At 43.7% G+C, this 19,320-nt stretch overlaps 1 protein-coding gene across 1 annotated transcript in view; it reads right to left on the reverse strand.

The window, feature by feature from the left end:
• Window positions 1–1,042: 1,042 nt before the first annotated feature.
• The window catches only part of LOC144768072 (solute carrier family 2, facilitated glucose transporter member 1-like), a 72,424-nt gene continuing 54,146 nt past the window's right edge, over window positions 1,043–19,320 (reverse strand). The window contains exons 6-8 of the mRNA XM_078651460.1: window positions 17,872–17,973; window positions 5,199–5,402; window positions 1,043–2,304 (exon numbers count right to left, since the gene is read on the reverse strand). Of these exons, the coding sequence (XP_078507586.1) occupies window positions 2,146–2,304; window positions 5,199–5,402; window positions 17,872–17,973 (465 nt within the window). The 3' untranslated portion in view covers window positions 1,043–2,145. The remainder of the gene's footprint in view (window positions 2,305–5,198; window positions 5,403–17,871; window positions 17,974–19,320) is intronic.

Here is a 19,320-nt window from a genome sequence, read left to right on the forward strand (position 1 = left end):
ATGAGCTCCAATGCTTCTTCAGATACTGTGGCTGCTTTTATGAAGAATATGTTTTGTTTTTCTATTGATAATATTGCACAAAATAGAGGCATTTCGGCCTCTTCAGCTCACACTGAAAAGCATAAATGTCAAAAGAACGCAGTGACAGTGAGAAGAGTGGAAGTGTCATATCAGAGTGCTATCACTAGACAGTGATGCAATCTTTCAGGTCACTTTGGTGACCTTTCTAGCCTTGAGCAGCCATACATTACCAGATACTGTAGGGAGGCCAGCTGCTTGGTGCTGCGGATTGTCTCAGATAAAGGGGAGCTTCATTCTCCTAGTCAATTGAGAGCTGGTGTCATGTAATCTCATGTTATTGGAAAATATTTCCTTTTTCCTCTGAGCAACACACCCTAGTATCCAAGTGTGCATGGTGTTAGAAAGTGAAAATGCAGAATTAAAACTGTGTCTGTGTGGCGGCTCGTGTTACTGTTGCCTCGCCTGATAATTTGTAGGTGGAACAGCAAACCATCACTCTGATGGTATATAGCCCAGCAAATCCTAAGAAAAGGATCTAGCTCTGCTTAGTTGACAAATTTCCCTATTTCACCTGTCACACCTTCAGGCTTTCAAACCAAAGGGAGGTTGCAATCTGGGACATGTGGTATGATTTATAACATTATAGGTCAATGCATTCCATTGCATGGGCTGAAAAAGTCCGCAGGCCAAGTGCACATGGCCAAAAAGACAGAACTGGCTGCATACATCGACACAGCATGGAGTCAACAAGAAACTGCATCTGGAGTATAAATAACAACACAAGTTAAGCAGGAAGCTCCCACATGGTTAAAGCAAAACATAGCTTTGTGTTTCTCCTGCTTAAAACCTTCTCAATTTCTATTAAATATAATGATGACACGAAATCCCCTAATTTGTTTTTCTAAATCTCCCTCATCTGTTCTTAACTGTTGGTGGCTTGTATACCAGAAGCACAGAGGACAAGTTCTCTGGAGAGACAAACAAAAGTAGACAGCTGAAGCACAAGCTCACACTGCTTGTATATTCATTTATTGAGCATTTCAAGTGAAAAATGTTTTGCAGTACTGACGTTATTGGACATTCATTATAAAAATAAGGGTAGTGCAAGGGAGTTTGAGCCAAAAGTTTCAATGGGAATACACTGTTCAATCCTGCAATCCTTCAACATTCATTTGGGACAACAACAAACATCAGTCATCAGAACAGCACACACACCCTTGTTTCATGGATAGGATGGAAGCTGTGCTTCAGCTGTCAAGCATAAAGGCTGTGATGGGACTCCAGACATCGCATGAAGTGCCACATTCTTTTTTCAATTTGTTCACATTTTCAGACTGTCAGTGGCTTGGGAATCAAACTTTGAACGTTACCATGATTCTCTGTGGGTAAAGGCTTTGCATTTGGAAATAAAGGGACAGGGTGAAATTCTGAAGCTGGCCTAATTTTGAAGAAGGAAGAACCTCAACACAAAGGCCAACGCTTTGATCAAGATTCCTGGATGGGCAGAGGCCAGCATAGCAGGGATTATCAAAGTTCTGGAAAAGATGCAGGGACATGGACCCAAGCAGGTAGTTCCTCAAGTTGCACCAGTGAGCTCCACAGTAGCCTTTGGACAAGGGCTGTGCCCCTGATAACTCAGGGATGTGTATCGCTCTTTCATGTCGCTAATCCAATAAGAAATATTAAGGACAAAAAAAACTTCTGAGAATTTTGTAAATCCCTCTACCAAGGCACCTCTCTATATTTGAGAGAAAAAAAGGTATGAGTACCGCTTGAATTGATTCCTGAACCATACTAAAGAATATATATTGATAAATCTTGCCTTTCCAGCCAATTGAGTTCCAAAATTTCTTGATAGTCAGTCGGTTACGCTCACCTTTGGATAGAGAGGAACACATTTTGATTGAATGTAAGTGGTACGTGATTATTTCCCTCTAGAAAGCTATGAGAATTTATCAGGTTGCATGATTCACTGAAAAAGTTTCCCCACCTTTACCCTTCAAGGCGAGAAGATGGGAATGTTCGAGGTGCACAACATTCTAGCAGGGAAGAAGGTTGCAGTGTCACTCAGAGCGCATTACTGAGAGAAGACTGTGGATTTAGAAAGTGCCCCCTTCACTTTCATTACAGTTTACTCATAAGGATGGAGTCAGCTTGGCGGAAGTCTGCAGCAATCTCCTCGAAGGTGCGCCCACGCGTCTCTGGAACACGGAAAAAGGTATAGACGAACGACCCCAGTAGGATAATGGCAAAGCAGAGGAAGACATAGGGGCCGATGAGATGCTAAAAGAGGAAGTCAGATGGAGAGAAAGCGGTACAGATAATTACAGTTCGTTTTTTAAACATGATATAGAAAACCCCTGATTTAGACACACAACCTTACAAAGAAACACAGAAACAGACACACTCTGGTATAAAGAACCATGTAGACCAAAACACCTTGGTGCAGGGAACCCCAGACAACACACCTTCTTGTAAATAACCCATGACAGACACACTCCCTAGCAAAACACACTCTTTTATAAAGAATCCCAGGATCAGACATATCCCATTTAAAAAAGCTCTCCTACACACACTCACACAAAAACGCACACCAAAAACACACACACACTGCCACGGTTACCTTATTACAAAGAACCCCTGACACAGACAAACCCTCTTAGAAAGAATCCTTAGCACACACCCTCATAAAAATATCTTCCCTATTTACCCCTACCTGCACTTAACTATTTAAAATATAATGGGCCCGATTCACACAGGCAATCTTTACAACTTTACAAAAGGCTAACTTTACAACTTTTGGCATTCACAGAGGTCATTTACGAGTCACAACTTTACATCCGCAGTCAGGCCAAAATCTCCGGCTCAAATTGTACTTTCTGGTTCAAGCCTTACTCTCCAGCTCCGGCCGGATGAAGTGTAATAAATAAGCCAGAAAGTAATTTTTATAAAAAGGAACATTAGGAACGTTAGATAAAAAGTTTGGTGTAACACTACAGTCAACACTCAGAAGAGCGCACATTGTGGACGGCTTGTACCATTATGCAAAGGAGAAAACTTTTCTGGGATGTGATGCAGTGTCTGGCCACACCCTTTTCACTGCCCAAACATATTTTCATGACTTCCTCTACCATTTATCTCACTTTCCTAATGTTCTTTTTTGTAAAAAGTGCATTTGGGCCCATTGACTACACTTCATCTGGCCCGAGTCGGAGATTCCGGCCCGAGCTGTATAGTACGGCTTGAACTGGAGATTCCATCCTGACTGCGGACGTAAAAATAGGACTCGTATATATGACCTCTGTGAATATCAAAAGTCGTAAAGTTTGACTTTTGTCCCAGATTACCCTTGTGAATCTGGCCCTTTGTTTACATATACTTACTTGCGCCTATAAACATTCATCATTGCTTACGTACCGTACACACTTAATCACAAATCTATTCTCTGCGCAAAGAGCTCTTCTACCCTTTACATGCATTGTCACAGGGAGCTTTCCACTACCACAGTGGAGGCTTCCAGTGAATGGGGAAAGTTGTGTCAGTGAAGAAACGTTGGCGTAGGAGTTAGTGGCGGGCTTCTCATAAACTAGATGAGCCCTTCAGTAGAACTATTGATCCTACAGTAAAGAGCTCTAGATATTTCAATACTACGAGCCTCTTTTACAATCCTATGAAAATCTGCTAAATGTGATGTAATTGGACTACGTCCCATTGAACAAATTCTGACAATTATAAATAAGAATAGTAGTATTACGAACTAATGAAATATCACATTACGTGGGAAATATCATTAATGAAAAATCATATTATGTGGAATAACCATAACCTGTACCAGGAGCAAAAGGCTGGTGGCAACGAGTGTGCTAATAAATACAGAAAACATTTTAAAAGTTATTACTGAAATTAGTGTGTAGATATGCTGAAAACTGATGTAATAACGAGTGATCCAGAATGTGATAACATAATGATCAATGTGTGCTATTTCTTCCGATGTACTGCTCATTGTAAATCAGGCTCTAACATAATCTTCTATTTGTTACCCCTTAAGTCCTGACACGCATTCATAAGACTTTCTCTCATCGAAGCTGATCATACCACCAAATAAGCAACGGCTGACAAAACATAACATCATATAATAAGTATCGAGCAAAAACAATCCACCTCCAGAAATGACTCACACAAAACAAAAGCATGTCACTCTGTGTACTCTGAACAAGAAAAAACAATCCAAATAGAAAGTAAAATACATTCCTGACTCGCCACAAAACCCTATGTGTTCTTAGATGTGCCTTTTCCCTCTTCTACAGGTCAATACTTTCACTAGGTTTATGACTAATACAAGGAAAAATAAGGAAGAAAGAAAGATATACAAAGAAATAAAGAAAAAAGAATGACTGAAGGATGATACATGAATAAAAGAAACGGAGTGAACAAAGTAGTGAGTATACATTAAAAATAAGGAAGAAAGAATTTATAGGACAAAGAAATTAGAAATAAAACAAAAGAAAGCAAAGAAGAATAATCGAAAGAGGCGAAGATTATAGATACTGAGAAAAAAGAATGAAGTCAAAGTTAGAATAAGCAAAGATGAATAGCTACAGAGAGGGAACGAAACACTCAGGAAAAGATAGGAAAACAAAATATATGAAAATGAAAAAAAATACCAAAATAAAGGAAGAAACCAAGGAAAAAAGATAGTGAAAGAAGGAAGAAGGTAGGAAAAAGAAGACCATGAAAGAAAAGAAGAAAGATGTATATAATGAAAAGAAAGAATATACATGAAGAAACCCAAAGTAGAATGAGGGAAATGAAAAAGCATTGCAAATATTTGACAAAGAAAAATTAGGACTAACAGCAAAATTAAAGAAGAAACAATTAACAATAATAGAAACAAGGAACATGGAAAAAATATGTCACAAAGAAGCAAATATATAAAAGAAAAAGTACATAAAAAGGAAAACCTTGGACAGAGAGTGCAGAGAAAAAAGAAAGAATTGTGCGCTATAAAAAAGAACGAAGGATAATTAAGGAATGAAATAAAGAAAAAAGAGAGGGAGATAGACAGAAGGTAGTTAGAAAGGGGGCCACCAATAGTAGGGAGAAGAAAGAGAGGAGTAGGAGAAATTACAAAAAGAAGTGTGATAAATAAAGAGCCGTTGCCTAACATCTTCACCTACCCGGAGTGGCTGGTAGAACATTCCCACGAAGAACTTGTTAAGCCAGTTCCAGCTGCTGGCCACCCCCATGGCCACGGGCCGGGCTGACTGACTGAAGAGCTCTGCGGTGATGTACCAGGAAATGGGGCCCGGACCCACCTCGTAGAAAGCCACAAAGGTGAAGACAGCCAGGACCATTGGGTAACTCATCCATGGGATCTCACTCTGTAGAAAAAACAGGTTCAATTAAAGGAAATCTATTTGAGCGACTTCTGGAATACCCTTTGGAGTAACAGGGTGGAGGGAAGTAACTCATGGAATAAAATCTTCTTGTGTTTTTAGAACATTCTGAAAGACGTATCTGGTTGTAGATAAGGAGACCTCTTGTATTGAGCAGAACATTCAGAGATACCAAACACAGATTCATTAAGTATTAGGTATAACAATCACAGAGATACTTTGAGTTTCAATGGGAAAATGTGTATCCATTCGTAAAAAAAACATCTAAAGAGACACCATTAACTCTTAAAGACAGAAATGTCAAGGATTATCTACCACTTCGAGACACAACTCTTTACGAAAAAATATTTGAACCTTTGAGTACTATATAGAACACTGGGAGAGATATATTTGAGTGCAAAAGACAGAATTATTGTGCATGATCTAGAACATCCAAAGAGATGGTGAAGGATTTCCAGGACAATGTCTTAATTTATTACCTATAGCATGTTCTGTTTCAAATAAATCTGTGGATGCCAATAAAATGCACTTTCTGTAACAATCTGGGATGTCAGAGATAGAAACTTTATATAGTATCCAGAACACTCCAAGAGATGGCTCAGACTGACTTCAAGAAAACATTTATAGTCAAAATAATAGAATATTACTCATAAAAGTTCAGGATGTCAAGCACCAAGTTGTACGGTGATGAAGTTCATAATCCCAACTGCTCCAAAGTGCCCTCACTAACAATCAGTGTGGCCTCAGCTACCATCCTTACCCAAGAAGACCTTTTGAGTTAGATGATATGTATTTGATTTTGAAAGTGAAATCAAGAATCAGAACCACTTCTAACGGGAATAGAATGCATGTAAATACAATTGCAGTTTTGGAAACTAACTATTAAAGTCATTAATTTCAGTAGAAGGCACTGCAAACGGAGAAGATAGATTAGCCCCAGAGGTGCAGAAACAGGCCCTGGAGGAACCCTGAAGCTATCTTCCTGCGGCACATGGACGTTGTGTGTGTTGAAGAGCATAGGAGATGTGGTGTCGATAGAAATGGTTCATGCAGCAAGTATAAAAAACTTGAGCTGAAGGTCCTGCAAGCACGGTCCAAAGACGTATTCTACATGGAACGTCGCAGAGGAAAGTAGCATCCCACCTTTGCAAAGCCTAGGTCATATCCACATAGAGGCTTTAGAGTGTTTGGTAGTAGTGTGGAGACGTCATAGCTTGGTTAAATGCTTTTGAACTTAGTTATAGATTGCAGAAGGTAAAGAAAGAGTTATGGGAGTAGATTTGATGTGGACACTATCTACACAAGGAAGGTTTCCTATGGAAACAACCTGCACATTAACTTTTGCTTACTTTGGATTTGCACAAAGTGCTTTCTGCACTCAATGAAGCAGTGACGTTTGTTGGCAAATGCATAGCACACCAGACATTGTGGATGTACTTGATGACTGTGTGTTGGATTGAGGCTTGGCCCACTAGAAGCAGTTTGACATAGTGTTGGACTGACCAGACTGGTGATCTTATTCTTATAAGATAGCTCATGAACCTGAGGGTGTAGTAGAGGGAAGAGAAGTGAGGATTAGAAAGCAGTCATTCATTTATGGATGTGTCTGGCTCAAAGGGTTTGGGTTGATAGTGTCACCTATGTGGGAATAGTTTAGTTGCCATGCATGATGGATAGTGGACTGCCATCCCTGTGTTTCTGACATCCTGTAGCTACACATTTGCATGAAGTAGAATGAAGTAATGTGAGCGATAGCTGCTCAGGTGGACTTTTCTACTAACCTAGACAGGAAAAGCATATGGTTTGTGGTTAAGTGTGAGCAGCAGAGAAACAACCCTTAAAAATGCAATGGGTTACAGACAGGCATGGAAAGTCATCTTTAAAACACAACCAGAAGCAACGAAGTGGAACCTTAAGCATGCACCGGATAAAGGTATCCAATCGGAAGGGTCCAGTCAAGAGTGAAAGAGAAGATACTCACAAGCAGGACCAACGGAGGTACACTCCACAGGCATGCACTCAATGCAGGCATCGACATGCATGCTGTATAGACCATGCTCCATCGAGGCCAACTAGGAGTGACAGAGGTAATCCACAGGCATGCACTCGATGCAGGTATTCCAAATAATGCTGTATAAACAATGCTCCATAGAGCCAACCCAGGAGTTACGGAGGGACACTCCATAGGAATGCACTCGATGCAGGCATCGACACTCATGCTGTATAGACAACGCTCATTAGAGCCCACTCAGGAGGGACAGAGGTGCAATCCACAGGCATGCACTCGGTGCAGGCATCCATCCACACTCATGATGTATAGACAATGCTCCAAAGAGCCCACCCAGGAGTGATGAAGGTGCAATCCACAGACATTTTCTTGATGCAAGCATCCTTTCACACTCGTGCTGAATAGACCATGCCCCAGAGAGCCCATCCAGGAGTGACAGAGGTGCAAGCGACAGGCATGCACTCGATAGAGGCATCCAAACTCGTGCTGTATAGATAATGCTCCATAGTGCCCACCCAGGAGTAATATAGGTGCAATCCACAGGCATGCTCTTGATGCAGGCATTTATTCATAGTCATGCTGTATAGACAAAGCTCCAGAGAGCCTACCCAGAAGTGACATTGGTGCAACCCACTGGCGTGCACTCGATACAGGCTTCGACACTCATACTGGAGAGACAATGCTCCATAGAGCCCACCGAGAAATCACAGAGGTGTATTGCACAGGTATGCAGTCAATGCAGGCATCCACACTCATGCTGTATAGACAATGGTCCACATAGCCCACCAAGAAGTGGCAGAGATGCAAGCCACAGGCATGCACTCGATGCAGCCATCCACACTAATGCTGTATAGACAATGCTCCATAATGCCCACCCAGGATTGACAGAGGTGCAATCCACAGGAATGCTCTTGATGCAGGCTTAGACACTCATGCTGTATAGACAATGCTCCACAGAGCCCACCCAGGTGTTATAGAGGGACAGTCCAGAGGCATGCATTCGATGCAGGTATCGACACTCATGGTGTATAGACAATGCTCCATAGAGCACACCCAGGATTGACAGAGGTGCAATCCACAGGCATGCACTCCATGCAGGCTTGGACACTCATGCAGTCTAGACAATGCCCCATAGAGCCCTCCCAGGAATTACAGAGGGACACTCCAGAGGCATGCACTTGATGCAGGCATCGACACTCATGGTGTATAGACAATGCTCCTTAGAGCCCACTCAGGATTGACAGAGGTGCAGTCCAGAGGCATGCACTCGATGCAGGCATCGACACTCATGGTGTATAGACAATGCTCCTTAGAGCCCACTCAGGATTGACAGAGGTGTAATCCACAGGCATGCACTCGATGCAGGCATCAACACTCATGCTGTCTAGACAATGCTCCATAGAGCCCACCCAGGAGTTACAAAGGGTCAGTCCAGAGGCATGCATTCAATGCAGGCATCGACACTCTTGGTGTATAGACAATGCTCCTTAGAGCCCACTCAGGATTGACAGAGGTGTAACCCACATGCATGCACTCGATGCAGGCATCGACACTCATGCTGTACAGACAATGCTCCATACAGCCCACCCAGGAGTCACAGAGGGACACTCCAGAGACATGCACTCGATGCAGGCATCGACACTCATGGTGTATAGACAATGCTCCTTAGAGCCCACTCAGGATTGACAGAGGTGTAATCCACAGGCATGCACTCGATGCAGGCATCGACACTCCTGGTGTATAGACAATGCTCCTTAGAGCCCACTCAGGATTGACAGAGGTGTAATCCACATGCATGCACTCGATGCAGGCATCGACACTCATGCTGTACAGACAATGCTCCATTCAGCCCACCCAGGAGTTACAGAGGGACACTCCAGAGGCATGCACTCTATGCAGGCATCGACACTCATGCTGTATGGACAATGCTCCATAGAGCCCACCCAGGAGTTACAGAGGGACAGTCCAGAGGCATGCACTCGATGCAGGCATCGACACTCATGGTGTATAGACAATGTTCCTTAGAGCCCACTCAGGATTGACAGAGGTGTAATCCACAGGCATGCACTCGATGCAGGCATCGACACTCATGCTGTACAGACAATGCTCCATTGAGCCACCCACGAGTTACAGAGGGACACTCCAGAGGCATGCACTCGATGCAGGCATCGACACTCATGCTGTATGGACAATGCTCCATAGAGCCCACCCAGGAGTTACAGAGGGACAGTCCAGAGGCTTGCACTCGATACAGGCATCGACACTCATGGTGTATAGACAATGTTCCTTAGAGCCCACTCAGGATTGACAGAGGTGCAATCCACAGGCATACACTCGATGCAGGCTTTGACACTCGTGCTGTATAGCCAATATTCCATAGAGCCCACCCAGGATTGACAGAGGTGCAATCCACAGGCATGCACGCAATGCAGGCATTCACAATAATGCTGTATAGACAATGCTCCATAGAGCCTACCCAGGAGTTACAGAGGGACACTCCAGAGGCATGCACTCGATGCAGGCATCGACACTCATGCTGTATGGACAAGGCTCCATAGAGCCCACCCAGGAGTTACAGAGGGACAGTCCAGAGGCATGCACTCGATGCAGGCATCGACACTCATGGTGTATAGACAATGCTCCTTAGAGCCCACTCAGGATTGACAGAGGTGCAATCCACAGGCATGCACTCGATGCAGGCATCAACACTCATGCTCTCTAGACATAGCTCCATAGAGCCCACCCAGGAGTTACAGAGGGTCAGTACAGAGGCATGCATTTGATGCAGGCATCGACACTCCTGGTGTATAGACAATGCTCCTTAGAGCCCACTCAGGATTGACAGAGGTGTAATCCACAGGCATGCACTCGATGCAGGCATCGACACTCATGCTGTACAGACAATGCTCCATACAGCCCACCCAGGAGTCACAGAGGGACACTCCAGAGACATGCACTCGATGCAGGCATCGACACTCATGGTGTATAGACAATGCTCCTTAGAGCCCACTCAGGATTGACAGAGGTGTAATCCACAGATATGCACTCGATGCAGGCATCGACACTCATGCTGTACAGACAATGCTCCATTGAGCCCACCCAGGAGTTACAGAGGGACACTCCAGAGGCATGCACTCGATGCAGGCATCAACACTCATGCTGTATGGACAATGCTCCATAGAGCCCACCCAGGAGTTACAGAGGGACAGTCCAGAGGCATGCACTCGATGCAGGCATCGACAATCATGGTGTATAGACAATGCTCCTTAGAGCCCACTCAGGATTGACAGAGGTGTAATCCACAGGCATGCACTCGATGCAGGCATCGACACTCATGCTGTACAGACAATGCTCCATTGAGCCCACCCAGGAGTTACAGAGGGACACTCCAGAGGCATGCACTCGATGCAGGCTTCGACACTCATGCTGTATGGACAATGCTCCATAGAGCTCACCCAGGAGTTACAGAGGGACAGTCCAGAGGCATGCATTTGATGCAGGCATCGACACTCATGGTGTATAGACAATGCTCCTTAGAGCCCACTCAGGATTGACAGAGGTGCAATCCACAGGCATGCACTCGATGCAGGCTTCAACACTCCTGCTGTATAGACAATGCTCCACAGAGCCCACCCAGGTGTTATAGAGGGGCAGTCAAGAGGCATGCATTCGATGCAGGCATCGACACTCATGGTGTACAGACAATGCTCCTTAGAGCCCACTCAGGATTGACAGAGGTGTAATCCACAGGCATGCACTCGATGCAGGCATCGACACTCATGCTGGACAGACAATGCTCCATAGAGCCCACCCAGGAGTCACAGAGGGACAGTCCAGAGGCATGCATTCGATTCAGGCATCGACACTCATGGTGTATAGACAATGCTCCTTAGAGCCCACTCAGGATTGACAGAGGTGTAATCCACAGGCATGCTCTTTTTGCAGGCATCCACACTAATGCTGTATAGACAATGCTCTGGATAGCCCATACAGGGGTGACAAACGTGCTACCCAGAGGCAGGCACTAATTACTGGTGGTCAGCATGGGCACTCTAAGGAGTCAAATTGTGAATGACCTAGTAACAACAACATAGTGGATATTCGCCCCACCCAAAATTAAAGGAAATGGTAGTTTGGTAAGGCTGTGGAAGAAATAAATATGTTAGATGAAGATAGGGGTGAGAGGAAGTTAAAAAAGCAGGGGTTCTGATATTTTGCCCTTTCCAAGCTCAAAGATGAAATACACAATAGGAAGATTCTCTTAACCTCTCCACTCTTTACCTGGATGCCTGAGCTTGATGTCACCAGGGGAAGAAGTTAAGAAGCAGAGTCAGCTGTCCGAGGTGGGGAGGGACGATTCAGTAAAGGGGGCAAAGAGGGAGTGTAGCATAGTCCAACTATTTTCAAGCTGGGTAGTGGGAGATTTTGACAAAGAAAATCTGGGAAATGTGTGTTCTCCAATGGTTTGTATTGAGACAGGCAATACTTGGTGGGAGACACCTTAAATACAATAAAATTATCTTCATAAATCAGGAGTCTCCCGCCTGAATCGGGTCTACTGGCATGTATGCTGTAGGTGCAGGAAGGCCTAATTATATGTCCTCTAAAGTGCCAAGAGAGGGGAGAGGATGTAGTGCAGCAGCCAGAGCTACCAACTCTGGAGCTGGCGATCTGGGTTAGTGTTTCGTCATCAGCTCAACCTCCTGTGATTCTGGGCAAATCCCTTAATCTCTCCATGCCCCTGGACAGCGCCTGGATTCCCTCACTGGGCGATAAACCGCACTACATAAATCTACAAATCTACCTATGTAAGAGAGACAGCTCCAACCCTAAAGTTACGTACTGGAGTAAGAAGGGCACATAAACCACAGGCCAGGAAGAAGGCTAGGGACCACAAGCTAAAGGCCACATTTTACTCTAAAATACTCTGTAATACCCATGTTGGCCGCACTTCACAGGTGACCAACAACGGCTGTGCTTCATGGCTAACAGTTACCTGAAAGCAACACACTCAATGAGAAGAGAAATGGGGCTTGCAGGCCTGTCGTAATCAACATGCTGGTTTCCAAGATGGCCCTGCCTCATTCAAGTGGAAGGAGGTAGTCACACCCATGGGTCTACCTTGACCCTGTGTCAATGTTTCTCAGATGTCAATTCATTCTTCTTGCTTGTGCTTGATGTTAAATGGAGAGCAGCACGAACAAGGGGAAAAACAAGCATTTCTAATATGGGAGCTGCTGAAGTAGGAATTTGGTTACCTGAATTGCCGCCATATTGTCTTCCCTGGCATGGATTTGGTGTTACCAACCTCTAACCTTCCCAGATCAAGATGGCTACCATTCCATTGCTACAAGTTTGAGCCAAAAATTGAGATTTACAGAGGAATCCTAGCGCTATACCACAAGAAAATATGAATAAAATATATATGAGAATTTTTCTATCGCCACAGATAAACCGGACATTCCGAAAATTACACTGACGTTCATTTCATCCCCTGCAGGGAATGTTTCTCTCTTAGGCAATTAGCCCCTTCCATTTGCCCAGTATTAAATTCATTTCTGGAAGTGGGAATTCTGCCACGTGCACGGGAACCGGCACAAATACTTCCAATTTGTAAAAAGGCAGGTCTCCCCCTTCCAATCTATCAAATTATCGTCCGATTTTTCTCCTCCTGTTAATGAGTAGGCTCCTAGAAGGGCATATTAATAAAATACTCATGGAAAATATATAGTCCTGAGGCTGCCTAGATTCCTCTCAGACCCGTTTAAGACCCATGCATAACACACTATCTGCATTGATTCCGGTCACAGACTACATTAGGATTTCTTTGGATTATAATCAGGCTGTACTATTGCTGCTATTAGACCTATCGGCTGCTTTTGACACTGTGTCGCACCATAGACTGCTTCACAGACTTGAGGAGATAGGAATCGATCTACAATGGTTCTCCAGTTTTCTAAGTCAATGTTGCAGACTATTAAGCGCATGCGTGCGGGCGGAATTCCGCTCGCGCGCTGAGATTTTTAAAACCGCACTTTACATGACGAGCTGGGCTCGTCATGAGCGTGCAAGGAGGCTACCTCATGACGAGCCCAGCTCGTCATGAGCGTGGAAGGGGTTAATTTAGGTCCTTTCCGCGTGCATACTATTGAGCTCACTAAGGGAGTACCTCGGGGCTCCTGCCTTAGCCCCACCTTGTTTAATGTGTATGTGGCTCTCCTTGCCAAGAATGTCAAAGAATTTGGGTTCACCGCTTTCTCTTACACAGATGATACCCAACTTCTCCTATTTTTTTACAACAATAATACTACCTCTAAACTCCGCTTCTTGGCAGGCACCCAAATTCAGGCGCTAGTGAGTATCCACCAAGATTACTGCAACACACTTTTGACTGCCACAGACGGAGCTTTATTGAATAAACTTCAAGTGTTCCAGAATACTGCTGCCCATCTGGTACAGAATATGCCATCCAGAACAACCGCGTCCCCTCTTCTGCGACAGCTACACTGGCTACCTATGCAGCAGAGAATTGGGTTTAAGATCTGCTGTATCGTACACAAGGTGCTAAATGGCAAAGGACCCAGTTATTTAACCAAAAAACGTCGTCCTTATCGGCCAAGTAGATCTTTACGGTCAGGGTAAATTTCCCTCCTCATCACCCGTCGTTTCAGGAAGTCCGTTCTGGGGGCAAATCGTTTTCCCATCTGGCTCCCCAATACTGGAATCACTTGCCTCCATGCCTCCGTAAGTGCAATGATTTCCTTACTTTTAGGAAATGTTTGGAAATGGAACTGTTCCGCAACTCTTAATCTGGGTTGTCGTTTTTCTAGCGCAGAGATACCCCTTTGGGGGTGATTCATGAGCTTATACAAATTATTCATACATTTTTCGCAGAGTATATCCGAAGGTATCCAGAGCTCAATTACCTTAACAAGAAAGAAGGGGAAAATGGGCATGAAAGAGAAGACACAGGAGCGCTCACTGGGGTGCTGCATTGTCAGGAATCCCCAGCAAGGACTGACATCTAGTAGCGGTCTTATGCATCGACTTGACCTGAGGTGGCAGATGGAGGGAGTTCTGTATAAGTAAGGTATAAGCCAACAGGTTAGACAGTGCACAAGAACGATCAAGTAGGAGTTGATGCAGAGAGGAGGGAGCCACAATCAGAGAGAGTGGCTTACCTAGATCGAGGGCAGCGTAGGTGGTAATAGGACCAGACATTGACCGGTATACCAGCACTGATCCCGAGGATGCCATGGAGCAGGCAACTCCAGCACATTGGCATATGAGCAGTAGGAAGAGTGACATATAAACAAGACGAGGTAGCAACTCTGATAGGAAAGTGCAAGGAAAACCAGAAGGGTAGCGTGTGGGGAAAAAACACCAAAGTTGATTACGGCACGAGGCAGATTGTATCAACTGCGAAAAGAGGAAAGACAATATAAATACGAAAGACGTGTGTAGTGATGTTGAGTTCTGTATCTACTACTGTTGGCCCATTTGTGTACTTTTGGCCCCGGAAGTTCCCACCTTTACAATGGTTGGTGGTCCTTTTGGTGCCATTGCCCAGTCTTCCACAGTCTCTGTGATTTGGTGGTGGTGTGATCGCATTCTACTGCTCCAAGCAGATCTTTTAGTGAGTGCATGTCTCTGTGATCTCTTCCAAACTCGCTCTTAACCTGCAATCCTAATGGGAAGCCAGGCGCTAGGGACAGATTCTCCACATTTGGACAATTTGTTCATGTGATTCATTGCCTACTTGTGCTACTATATGTGTCCCTGATTTGTTTTCCTTTCTAGCTTTCTAGTTGCAAACCTAACAACTATGATTCCCGACCTCCTAGAATGCTCTACTCACTGTTGGGTAGATAGGTACATGTTTCTCCATCTGTCTTCGATGCCTTCTCTTTGTCAGGTTCTTGATGTCATCATTGCATATGAGTTGTTTTTGTGTCACTGGCTTTTTACTGCTTCTGCACTTTCTTTTATAAAACAGTGGTCACCTTTCAAGTCTATACTGTGCTGGGAGGTATCTTGGATACTAGAAATAGGTGCCCCTTGTTCAGACAATCAAAGGAACATTCAGAGGAGCTACTTCTGCATCAAACCCTTGGCACCCCGCAATATTAATGATCCCTCTATCAATTAATCATCTGTATTCATCTACCAAACATAGTTGCATAACTGAAGGGGCTATATAAACCGCTCAGGAGCAGGTTACCCTGAGAAGTGCCCAACATGCTTAGATTCACTGGAATGTTGGGGGCTCCGATCGCGTTGAGAAACCTTCTGTTCGCATTGAGGTAGCTATCGGTCAAGTAGAACATCTACTCGAGCGCCACAAAGAAGCTGTGACCTCTGGTGCTGCGCGTGGTGCGATTCGTGATGATTTTGCAGCGTGGGACAAACACCCGGTGCTAAAAATCATTGTGAACAGCGTGATGTAACGCACTCTGTGGAACATTGTGTACCGCTGCAGAGTTTTTTTGTCACTTTGTGGAGTTCTACGTAGCAGATCTCCCCCAAGGCCTAGTGGAATGTTCTAACAGCTTTACATACCTTCCGCCTTGGCCTGGTTGTTAAAAGCCCTCTCCCTAGTTAAAGGCGCTTGCTTGGGGCTCTGGCCTATAACTCAAGTTCAGGGACTTTAACAACCAGTATAGCCCTCCACAGTGAACTATTAGGCTATTTTCACAATACAAATTATTCTTGTCATAAAAAACAACTCAGTTATCTTAAATGTGGCAAACCAAGGAAATGAGACCCCCCACACACATACAAACTTTTCAGAAAGAAGCACTCCTAGTAGAAGGTGTTTATAGGGGTCTACTTACTGCCTAAAACACTCTCTGTAATCAAGAAGGGAGTGAGGCAGGAGATCTGCATTAAAAAAAGTAATATTTTCAGGTTTTACATAAAGTGGCAGAGTGTGGATTATGTGTGAATAAAGTTATGGAAATGGGCATTTGTTACATATGAGGATCTCTCTCACCATTTAGTTCTGCCATTTAAAGAAGTCACAATATATTTTAAAACCACAGCTGACAACATAAAAAACTATTTTTCTATTGGTGATTATTAAAGATGCTGCACTGGGTAAAGAGAACCTTTTTTTTCTCTGCACTGAACAGCCCTTTTAGACCTTTGTGTAGCCATACCATAAGTGACTTAAAACTGACTTTTCATTTTGTGTTAAAAACAGATTTCAACAATGGATTGACAAACTGATGCTCAGTACAGACCCAGATTCTGCTTATTTTCTCTGGCACCTCCCCAGGAAATAATGTGAATTTACAGCTTTTGTTCTAGCACCATAGTGGTCTCTCTTATGTTCTCTCAAACCTCTATGTAATATCTGTGATATTCTGCATCAAGCATTAGAGTGTCAAGAGGGCAGGGGAGTGGGAATATCAGACTCTAAATAAAATATCAGGAGCCTGATGTAGGAAGGCAAATACCAGTCGGTAACGGCCGATTTCGGCCGTTACCGACCGGTATTTGGAGTTTGGGATGTAGGGGCATGTTAAAATACAGATTCGGTGATTTTATCGACTCGGTAAAATACCGAATCGGTAAAATTACAGAATCTGTAATTTGACATGTAGGTTGCACTGTAATCAGTGCTACAGGCGTTTAAGAATTCGTAATTTACCACCAACTAGAAGTTGGTGGTAAATAATGAAAACCCTTTAAAAAGCATTTCTTTTGCTTTTTAAACAGTGCCATGTTGCAGACATACATGCCCTAAGGGCATGTATGTCTGCAACATGTGCACCCATGCACAATTGAGGGGTGCAACAGGGTGTCAAAGTGACACCCTGCCACCCTTCAATATTTCCCCCAATTACCGAATCGGTATTTACAGATTCGGTAATTGACATTCATTCCTATGGGCCTCCAGGCCCATAGGAATGAATGGCAATTACCGAATCGGTAAATACCGATTCGGTAATTACCGAATTTTAACGATTCGGTAATTTATTCGGTAAAAATACCTACATAGCATTTACCGATTTGTAAATACAGAATCGGTAAAATTCGGTATTTACGAATCGGTAAATACTATTTACCTACATCTAGCCCCTAGACTATTCCAAGAGACATCTTCTTTGAATAAGCTTCGACATGATTCCTGCTATTGCAATGTCAAGCAATAAGTGTTTTGAAGATCTAAATATCAAGAAGCTGAAGTACATGGTACTGTCATGGTCATGTTTCCATTACATTAAATATCTTCATTATTTGTTGTTGAAAGGGGGTTATACAATGCTAAGTTTTGATTGGACTTTCTAAGACTGTGACTGGGTAAAGTGAACCTCATTCTGCTGTTCCATACCTGTCCAACAGTAAGACTCTGAAGAATACAAGAGAATATGTTAGGGTGGCCAAAACAGTATGATCAATTATGTGGCATAAGGAAACCCCCAGAACAGAATGTGTACTCACCAAGGTGCCAATGGTAATAGTCAGTAGGACATCACTCAGTGCCATGACCAATTGGCCAATCAAGAGGAGGGTTCTTCGACCTGCCTGCTCCACCAGAAAGACCTGCAGGGCAAAACAAAGACAGTTGTCAGTCTTTGTATTGAGAGAGGATAATAAAACTGCTAAATATTTTCCAGCAATATATCACAAATACAATAAACATTTGGTGAAATTATGCTTTTAATGCGAAATATGGTTTGTCAATATCTCGCATCCATTTTTAACACAAGCACGCACTATGGGTAAAGAAGTCTCACAAGATACTGCCAGGAGACAGGTTCTAGCAAAAAACATGTCATTTGGCAAGATACTTTCTCTGCAAATCAGTCTTGTGCAAGCAAACATTATGGAAAATTCGGTAATGCAAACTTTCAAGTAATATCAGAAATGTCCATTACATGAAATTCTGGGATTACGTGCTATTTGTGAGGGTAATTAAAATTTCTCCCAGGACTAGTTTTTATTATTTTCTAATTTCACACATAATTCCTCCTCTGAGAGGAAGCTTCCCCTGAAAGTAGGAGCAACTGCTCGTATCCCTTACATTCGGACTGCTCATCCTGGGCCCAGAGGCAGGAACAAAAAGCAAAGTTACTCTTAATGCAGAAATTACTTCTGAGGATTTGAGGGGGGACACCAAGTATCAGACATGAGATGTCATGGGGTGTGTGAATTCACCTCTGCTACCTGTTGCATGTTGGTAACTTGACAGCCATGAGCTTGAAGTTCAAGTATCTAAACCCCGGCAGAGCAGGGGAACGGGGAACAGGACCAAGGCTGGTCTGCTTATCCGTGATCAATGTTTGGAGTGGCACTGTAGGTAAAAAGTGATGGACTGGTATGCAGCCCCGAGTGATGTTATGTTTATTTGTTATGTGTCTTTCCAAAGAGCATTGCCACCTATGAGGATATCTTGGAACTGAGCAGGTGTGAGTGCCTAGTCTTGCCTTGGATAGGTTGGTTAATTGAAAAGCCAGGTCTTTAGCTTCTTGCGGAATTCAATAACAGAGTAGGAGACTCTGATGTGGAGTGGGAGGACGTTCCACACTTTAGAAGCCTTGTATAAGAATGTCCGTCCTCCTGATCTGGTTCTGTGTATGCGTGGGACATGTGCAAGTAGGAGTCCTGCAGAGCAAGGTGTTTGGGTGGTTGGTGAATTTAGTTGTTATTGTACAGGTAGGTCAGGCCTAAGTTGCTTAGGGCCCTGGATATGTGTGTGGGGAGTTTGAAATGAGCGCTTTTGTTTATTGGGAACCAGCAGAGCTCTCTGAGATGTGGTGTAAAGTGATCACTAGTGACTGGACAAACTCAAGCATCCGTACCATTGATCTTTTGAGTGTTAGACCAAGGGTGTAAACAGGATGACATAATCCACAATGTAAGGAAGGAAAATAGGTAGGTAAAAACCTT

Source organism: Lissotriton helveticus, chromosome 7 (assembly GCF_964261635.1).
Source record: "Lissotriton helveticus chromosome 7, aLisHel1.1, whole genome shotgun sequence".
NCBI classification, from domain to species: domain Eukaryota; kingdom Metazoa; phylum Chordata; class Amphibia; order Caudata; family Salamandridae; genus Lissotriton; species Lissotriton helveticus.